At 39.7% G+C, this 9,835-nt stretch overlaps 1 protein-coding gene across 3 annotated transcripts in view; it reads right to left on the minus strand.

The window, feature by feature from the left end:
• Nucleotides 1-9,835, minus strand: part of LOC126393124 (nck-associated protein 5-like) — a 114,992-nt gene that overhangs the window by 60,090 nt on the left and 45,067 nt on the right. For all 3 annotated transcript variants that reach the window (XM_050049002.1, XM_050049001.1, XM_050049003.1), the window contains exons 5-6: nucleotides 5,093-5,161; nucleotides 1,654-1,692 (exon numbers count right to left, since the gene is read on the minus strand). In XM_050049002.1, the coding sequence (XP_049904959.1) occupies nucleotides 1,654-1,692; nucleotides 5,093-5,161 (108 nt within the window). The remainder of the gene's footprint in view (nucleotides 1-1,653; nucleotides 1,693-5,092; nucleotides 5,162-9,835) is intronic.

Here is a 9,835-nt window from a genome sequence, read left to right on the forward strand (position 1 = left end):
CTTGTTTTTGGCACCCCCGAGGCATGGATACTAATGACGTCAGATTCTGGGTGAGTCGTTGATCTCTACTGATTGGTTAGGGAAAAAATCAAATTCCCTCCCCCTTGTAAATCGCCTTCAATGGAAGCCATGTCAGACTGAAGGTTCTGGGAGCTTCAGTCTGACACTCAGGCTATGGAACATTGGTAGTGCGCTTGCTTTCTCAGGCCCTAGCCCTGCTGCAGGTTCATGGGCTGCAAGGTATCGAAAGTTCTTCCCAGCATCAAATGCCAACCAAAGCTCATGTTCTGGCTGTAAAGTATGCAAAAGGCAATTCATAATGATATGGTAAATAAATTTAACAATATCCTCAATATCAAAATATATCCATCACATATAAGAAAACGTTTTTTTTTGCTGGAGGCCATTTTGAAAAATGGCTGCCATAATTCAAGATGGCTCCATATCCAATTATTTTCAGAATGTCTTTGGCTATAAGTGTGCCAGATTTCATGCTTTTATCACGAAGTGTACAGTTGTTTTGGTTATCTGCCCCAGAGTTTGGCTTCATTTTTCAGCCATGGAGGTTGCCGCTTGGTTTGAACTCTGCTTAAGTGGAGCTTATATGCACACACATTCTCAGGCACTCTCAGGGAGCACTTCACGTGGGCGAAAGTGTTGTATTCTAACATTTTAGTGGCGATGCATGTTTGGGAAGTACTGAGCATATGACTGGGTGATTGAGACTTGTATTATACTGCACGAGTTATGTGAGAGTTTGTAAGTGGATGTTTTGATATAGATTTGCTGTTAATGACATCCCCAGTGACTTCAATTCATGAAAAATATCTGCCTTTTTTAATTCTCTGTTCACCATGGAGGCATGTGAGAAAAACAAAGTTTTTGCCACAAATTCAACACAACATACAGTAAGAAAATGATATACAACTGGCCATTTTGCAGGTAATGGGATGCGCTCTACCCAGTAAGCTACAAGTTGACAAATTATTAAAGCAGATGCAGGAAGTCAGTGTTTTACATTTCACAGGTAAGACTTAAGTCTTGGCTATAAAGCCCCAAGTCCTGAACTTTATCTCTAGTGCCCTAAAGAAGAAAAATTCAAATCAAAGCTACATTGTAATTTTATAGATTAAAAGTAGTATTATACTAGGCTACTAAACAAAAGGCCTCACTGAGCAGGCCAGAGTGTGGACTATGTTAAGTGTGGACACCGTTTTGTTTGTCTGTTTTTCTACTGTGTGTTTCAAAATGTGTCTTTTTCTGTTCTGTGGTGGACATTGGGAATGGAGATGGTGCTGTGGAAAAGAATTTCCTCAAGGGGACAATAAAGTCTAAGTCATACATTTAAAAAAACATAGTCAACATTTTTTGTACTTCTGTTAAATTAACTTTGGGACTTTTCAAAGCAAACTGATCAGTTGTACTTTACACAGTTACAATGTAGTTCTGCCTGAGTTGAATGGTTTCCATGTTGCTGTCTGTTTTTTATTAAACACAACAGTGTTTACAGCCTCTGTGCTAATCAGAGCTATCCTCTTCTCCATGTCTGCTGGTTGATGTGGCCACTGGCTGCTGTTGGATTGAGTCAAAGCATATATGTGAGGAAAATGACTAGATTATTAATGTGTCAATACTGCACAGACAAAGACAAACCTTCTGTGTGAGGAGGGCCTGGACCACCTGGTTAGCGACCTTGAAGAAAAGAAAGTAAAATATGTTAAAATATCTTAGGAGTTTGGTCATTGTTTTAGAGTGTATTTCAGAACTTTTTATGAAGCTTTGAGATGCAGAGAGACTGTAAATGAAAATGACCCAGTACAAACTCCATCAGAGAGAATCTAGAGACATGTAAGATGCTGTGAGGACAAATTGACAGCATATTGCATCACAAAGTCGGATTTTGTGAAATCACACAGCAGCTGCCTGCAGTTAGTATCTCTAACTTTATTCTCAGCACATAAATAAACCAAAGTCTGAAAATCTGACCAAATGTCTTTTTAAAAGAATGTTTCTCTTAGTCCCTATACAACGTATTGCCTGCCTTGATGTAACTGATATCAGACTTACCAAACTTTTATATTCAGATTTTTTAGAGAAAAAATAAACATTTTAGTTTTCATTGTGAATATAAAACACCATAATCTGAAATGCCTTCTTTCCTGCTTATTTTGATTTCTGAAGCAGAAGCATACATTATACCTTGACACTGGAATAATAACTATGTTTCCACTTTTGTGTGCTGCAAAATGATTTCCCTCCACCTCTTTCATCTATCTATCAAAACGACTCGCCTCAGCTCATTCAGACCATGACAGAAAGCCTCCTGAATGCTCTCCCCAAAAAGATTAATGTGCATAATAAGACTGAAAAGCAGGAGAAGAGAAATTCATCCCACAGCAGAAACTCTGAAATTTCTGTCCTCAACCAGAATATGATAAATTCTCATGGGCAGCAATCTCCATGGTAACAAGCCCATTAGTGAGGCCTGTTAAAAAAAACCCCCAAAGTGGAGCAGTCCAGTCGTGCTGGCTGGAGAGAGATGAGGGAAAGACAGAGAAAGAGATGGAAAGACAATCAAAGTGTTGTCAGGGAGAAAAGGAGAGGGAAGGAGAGCTGGGAGTCGGTTCTCCTGAGTGGTGAGGCACACTGCTCCAGCTCTCATTCTCATATAGCCCAGGGCTCTGTTGTCTATCCACTTCAATTAGAGATGTTCCTTTCTCTTGGCCTCCTCTATGGATTTCACTAACACTATAGATAATAGTCTGAGTGTGTATGTGTATCTCTTAACTACCTAGAATCTGTCTGAGTCCTGACCAAATGATAACATTATCTGGCCTGAAGTTAATAATTTAGTTCAACATTTTGGGAATTTTTATTAGTGAGGGGAGAAAATTGATACAACATAACTGTGTGTTAAGAAAGGAACTGGAGTCCGGTCAGCCTAGTTTAGCATAAAGATTGAAGACAGAGGGAAACAACTAGCCTGTTTCTGTCTAAAGTGACAAACTCCACCAACAAGCACCTCAAAGGCTCTTAACTTTACTGAATAACACATTGTGTCTTATTTGTACAGTAGCTAGTCAAATAAGACATGTAGTTTGGCACAAACCCCCCCTTTAAAACCACAGTTTTTTAAATTTTAACATTAGGGTTTTTGTACAGTACAAATTAAAAGAACGAGATAAAATGTGTTTAGAAGTCTGTGTGTTGTCCTGCTGCCTTGAATCTTTACGCTAAGATAATCACATTCTGACCCTACCTTACACTCCCTTTTTTATTCTCATCAAGAGTCAAATGAGAAGACTGATACCTCTCTCTAAATAAGCCTAAATGCTAATTTAGTAGCTACAGTGAGGTGGGTTAATTTAGTATAAAAACAGGCAGGGAGAATCAGCTAGCTTACGTTAGCTTGGTTCTGTCCAAAGTGGATACAGAAAAAACACACACTTGTAAAGCTCATTTATTTGCACATTTCATCTCATTTGTTTAATTTGTGTCCCCCAAAAATGAGGTATATAAATCTACGACTTGTCATTTTACACTATGGCTTTTGTACAGAATAAAGAAATAAGATACAAGCTGATGTGTTAAAGGGGGACTTCACCGACTTCACACATGTTAAGTCTGTAAAGTCTATTTCTATCACAAATTTGCCTCGGGGGGCTTTAAGAGTCCATCTTGGGGAGTACTAACTTTACTACAACTTTACTACAAAAAAGTAGTATAAAGCCTTTGGCGGTTCCAGAGTGAGCTACGCAAAATTTGGTAAATTGCCTCAAGTGATGTAACTCCAGGCTACATTAGTCAATGCTAGCATAACCCAGATCTCAGACCAAACTGTTAGTGGTCACCATAGACCAATGGCTGTAGCTACCATGACGTCACCCATTGGTTTGTGGACTACTGTTTTGAAGCTTGTTTTTTTTTTTTAGCCAGAAATGACCATATTTGGATGAGAGGTAGGAGCTGTGGAGGAGCGAGGGGTGGATCTGACTAAGAAGTTGAGGTCACTATCAGCACTCAAAGCAGCCCACCCTTAATTACGCAAAACTTTAAGCCTCAATAAAGTGCAAACAGAGAAGTCATATTAAAATTAACCCCCTGTACAGTTGCCATGAATGTTGAAATTAGCTGTAGGGACCAAAGCATTTTTTTGTACCAGGCCATCCGTTAGCCGAGCGTGCTACTTCCGTTTCAGCCCTGCGCTAACTTGAATGGGGATAAAATTATTTAATTGTGTGGCTCTTCTAGACTTTGTCATGGGAAAAAGTCTTTTGGGGCCTGATGGCATCATGTGACTGACTTGCAAGTTGTAATTCTATGATTTGACCACTATGACAATTACCTTCAAAGCCTGGTGCACTTCCTGGGGGACTGGTTTTAACTAGGAAGAAGAATGTTTGGAATAAAACAGACGATCTGGCTCTGCTGTGTCAATTTTGATAGTTAAAAAAAACTGTCCATCGTGAGTCCAGCAATAGTATAGAAGTGTAATGGTAAATCAGTGGAATAGGCCTGCTCCTTTAATTAATGAACTGTAAAGGTTCTGGTGGATCATGCTGCCTTTGCTGCCCCTAGTCGTTATGCTAACTTAAGTTAACTACATCCTGGCTCAAGCTTCATATACATGAGGTTAATATCCATCGTCTCATCTCACTTATGGAAAAAAAAGCAAATAAGTAATAATTTTCCCAATTCTTTAGAATCAGATATGGATATGTGTAGGATGAAGTTAATGTGTAGCTCTTATGATGATTTTCTTATTTTCACTTCTGTTGAATGTACATCCATCCAATTGGACTACAACAAAGAAAAATAATGGTCAAATTGGAACAAAGGCTGCTTCCTAGAAGTCTACACAATACTGAATGCTCATAGAATTATGCTGACATTGTGGAAAGATGACAGCAGTGGTATTTTATACAGTGACAGTGTTTGCTAGTGCAAACCAGTACTGACATTGGATACAAACAGGATTTCCAATACAAGATAAAATAAATGTTTCTGTAGTAAAATGTATTGTTGGACTACACAGTTCAGATACATAGGATGACGCAAGACATGTTTGTTCTTTGAGAACAGTAGCACTTACCTCATCCAGACAGCGTTCATACTGCTTCCTCTGATTGTCATTTTCTATTGACAGAGCTGAGTTCTCAGCCTGTACAGACAAAACACAGACAGATAACCTGCATGAATTACAGCAATTACTTCCGAATGCACTCTCATCTCAATATCAAAATGGAATTCAGAAAAAGTTGTATCGGTAAGGTTTCATGTCTCAGTTGAGAGTAAAATATGCATGGCAAAGAATAAGGTAATTTCTACAAAAAACAAATGTGCAATATAACTAAAGCTTTTGATGATATTTTCTCCTCTTAGACAGACAGAGAAGCAGACAGAGGGATAGATCAAGAGGTTCTCTCCCTGCAGCACTGTAGGATTAGCAGGTTCACTGGAGAGAGATGGTTAAATGAATGATGCTTTAAATTTCAGGCATCCAGACTCCATCCTGGAGCCCTTTGCTGTGACTGTAAGGCGTACTTGAGGTACCCCAGGTATAATTCAATTACCGACAGAGGTTTTGCACAACAGGGGAACAGAAACCATTCTGGGAACTCAGGAGGTGATTTTCTACTGAAATGATTAATCCAGTAAATCTTAAAGGCTAGACTATCTGAGATGGCTTGTTTTCACTTAGTGCTGTGGGCAACTCCTCTGAACAACACGTTCAAAGAAAATCACAGAAAAGGCTGATAATGCCAGGAGTGAGAAGAGTTAAAAAAAGTGGCCACCTCACACAGCTTGACAATGTCCTCAAGCTAACCCCAAGGTGATAGCCAAAGATAATCACCACAGTATCTCCTAGTTAAATGAATGCTGCTGAAATTATACTAATCAATAACCTAAGACTGATCACAATGAACCACACAAGAACACTATGCATTGTTGTGGCTCAGTCTTTTCTTTGGAACAAATGTCAGGGCAGTGGTTAAAAGGCCACAGATCAGCCCAAGGGCATGCAGCTGGTGTGTGTAAAGGTCAGGGAAGTCCAAGTTATGACTTTGAACTTTGAGTGTCTGAGCCTCATATGGTACTGTACTAAGTTAGCCTACTGTCTTATGTTAGCGCCAACATATCCTCATACAATGGTTTGTATGATATCATACGAATTAGCATCATACGAATGACATTACGTACTTAACGTTAAGTTACGCATTTAAGGTTAATTTATGGAGGTTTGGTTTAGGCAAGTTAAGTTACTGAGGTTAGGTTTACAAATGGAAACATGGTGAGGACATATGTTTAAATGACTCAAAGTTCACATGGTTCCCAAACATGGTCTCCTGGGAAAAGACTCAGGGTATAGTCCTGTGTTTTTTTACCCATCCACCACCCCAACCTACAACCTTAGAGACTGCTCATCGCTTTATTCTTTACGCCCATCAGCACATTGGTCACACGATCACAGCCTGGCTCATCATCACGTGGCATATGTATGAATTTTGGTGCATTACTTTTCGTAGGAAAATGTATAAACTGTGCATGAGAACACTCTGGTGAGCTCACACTTGCTATTGATGTGTCACATTTACAAATGGACATATTTAATTTACATGTTATACAGCAGACTGCAAATTGTTGTTGTTTGTTTGTTTGTTTGTTTGTTTGGGTGTGTGTTTGTTTGTTTGTTTGTTTGTTTTAAGGCAGATGCTATTAGCACCCAAATGTCCATAGTCAACGATGCTATTTGCACCAACAGTGTAAATAGCCATTGTGGCAATCAAAAAGTCAAATCAAATTCAATCACACAAAAGCTTGATTGGGTCCAGTCAGACAGCTGAGAGTAATACTCTATATTTTTAAATGGTCTGTCATTTTCTTAGCTTGTGCAAATACATGGTTGTTTTTTGTATTAAGGTTTTGCAAATGTTTAAAACAGTGTTTTTTTTCGTACATGGAGAACAAAACTGAAAGAGCAAAAAGAGACGTATTAGAAGTATTACTCTAAGAATAGAAGAAATCAACAGCATCAACATGTGTGCAGATTAGGAACAGGTTTTTGTTTCAACGTCAAGGGCACAATAATGCTTGTAACAAGCTGGAATTAACAGGCAACATGTTCTTAAATTCACAATAGGAATAGGTTAGTCTTAGATTAGGAAATTGGAAGCTGAACATACTGTGGACTGACAAATCACAGTTCAGATTTATTCAATCTAACCACTGAGTAGACTGCAGACGGCACACAGAAAAATGGCTTCCAAATATATTTTGATTTATTTATATTTTTGAATTATTTTGTAGTTCCATAATGATCAACGGTCACTCACACTATCTGGACTGGAAAACAAATTCAAAATCCAAATACCAATGTATTCTTCCATCATGCAACACTGTGGGGACTTTGACTAAATGTAAGTTTTAATCATTCATTGTCTATGGAGCAGTTCCAGATTTAATATTCAATGACATCACAAGTTAAATACTTACTTCTCTGGCTTCTGGCTTTGAAAGAGAGTAGCTCATGATCTTAAATAATGATTGAACTTTCCTAGGCAGTGGAAACATCATATTGTAATTCTTAATTTGTTTTTTTTTTCACTTTTATTCTTCTTCTTTTGGGGCCGAAACTATTTCAAATGTAAATAATACATTTGGTGCCTGAATTATACTGGTTTTATCTCTCTCAAACAGCAATTATTGAAGAAAAGAAGGAAAATATTATTATAACAGGTGATTCCAAAGTTTTGAACAGTGGTGTATGTCATTGAATTTTGTATTTAATCTTAATTCAGAAAATGCTAGGAAAAACACTTTTTTGCATCTGCATAATGTAGCGCTTCCAGAAAGCTTCCATAGAATTATCCAGAAACCCAAAATAAATCACTTGCAAAGATGTAAATCTCTGGCAGTGTGCTTACTGCCATGCTCCCTCGTCCTTGTTTTGCACAGTCAACATGGTTGATCTGCAGTGAGCATTGCATCCATCAGTGTTTTAGCCTAAACTGTCAAATTACACTGAATATTAGTTTTTGGTTGAGGAGCTGAGAGGAGTCAGCAACTTCTCCTCAGTGAAAAAGCCCAGCAAGCTCAGTTTGTGTTTATTATTCATCTTTTCACTTATTTGTGGTTCTTAGAGTTTTTTTTTTTTTTTTTTTTTCATTTTTCACGGTAGATTATATGGAAGGTACCCAAGTGTGCCATGACTGGAAAGCAGTTTCCAACTAAATGGAAAACCTTGTAATGTTTCTCCAGTTCAGCGTTAAAGTTTAATTACAAATGTGGATAAAATAAAGGCAGCCACCATGAAGAGGCAATGGCATGAAAACCACAAAATACACTCAGAATGATCCATTAGGGTCAACAAAGTAGACAAGAAAATTGATGTAATTTAAGGCGGCACTTTATTCTGAAAGATCATCACTATGACAAAGTGGTTATGCAGGCTTTCTTAAGTACTGGACCACAGTTTTAACACAGGAAATTAAATATCACTGAAATATCACTGAAATGGTGATATGGTGGATAGTGAAAATTCAGTAAGCATCCATGCTGGTAATTACTTGAACTTGCACACAATTATCGGGACGTTATCAGGATACAACATATAAGCCTTTGCAGTTGATGCGTATATGGTTAAGACTGAATATGCTGCATGCAATCATTTAGGAAAATAATAAAATTCTGCCAATGTATTTGCTGTTTCATCAGTTTAATTTGACCCCTTTGCTTGGTATTTTCTTTTTATTTACAGGCTTTTAGCAGAGTCACTACATGTCTTTGCTGGACATGACATACACTGATCAGCCAAAACATTAAAACCACTGACAAGTGAAATGAATAACTTTGATTATTTTGTTCCAATGCATTGTTCTACTGGGAAACCTTTGGTTCTGGCATTCATGTGGATACCACCTGACACGTTCCACCCACTCAAACACCATTGCAGACCAAGTACCCCCCCCACGGCAACAGTACTCCCCCAAGGGCAGTGGACCCCCAGCAGAAAAAACAGCATGCCACACAACAGGATCCCTAGGAGTGTCCTGTGATTTCTGGCATCAGTGCGTTGGCGGCAGATCCATTTAGTCCAGTGGGTTGTGAGGTGGGTTAATGGCACATGCCACAGATGCTCATTCAGATTGGGATCTGGGGAATTTGGAGGCCAGGTTGACACTTTGGGCTCTAGTTTCCCGGCTAGTTTCGAGCAGCGCAACCAGAGGCTGCTCAGTTTGGTAGTTTGGCAGACCGAGGTGCGCTGAGATGGGTGTGGCGGCGCAGCAGGGGGAGGTGTCGACAGATCCAGCTTGGCGCAGTGACAGTTTCGTGCCAAAAGGCGTCGCCAAAGGTGCGCTAAAAGCTCGCCAGCTGAAACCAGGGGCTCTAGTTTCCCGGCGCAGCGCAGGGTGGCAAACCCCGCGCAGAGCTAGTTTCAAGCAGCGCAACCCAAGGTGCGCTCAGTTTGGTAGTTTGGCAGACTGAGGTGCGCTGAGATGGGTGTGGCAGCGTCAGTTTGGTAGTTTGGCAGACTGAGGTGCGCTGAGATGGGTGTGGCAGCGCAGCAGGGGGAGGTGCTGACAGATCCAACTTGGCGCAGTGACAGTTTCGTGCGAAAAGGCTTCGCCAAAGGTGCGCTGAAAGCTCGCCAGCTGAAACCAGGTCTACTGTCAACGCAGGGAGAGCGCAGCCAGTGTAAGCCGAAGTTTGGCTGACCGGCGGACAGTGCGCACACGTCACCAAAACCTCACAGGCAGGTTTCCAGAATATCAGGCACATTAACGATGCAATAAATACCCCAAAAACCACTATTCAATGCAACTATCTGCAATCA

This window comes from Epinephelus moara, chromosome 7 (assembly GCF_006386435.1).
Source record: "Epinephelus moara isolate mb chromosome 7, YSFRI_EMoa_1.0, whole genome shotgun sequence".
In the NCBI taxonomy this organism is placed as follows: Eukaryota; Metazoa; Chordata; class Actinopteri; order Perciformes; family Serranidae; genus Epinephelus; species Epinephelus moara.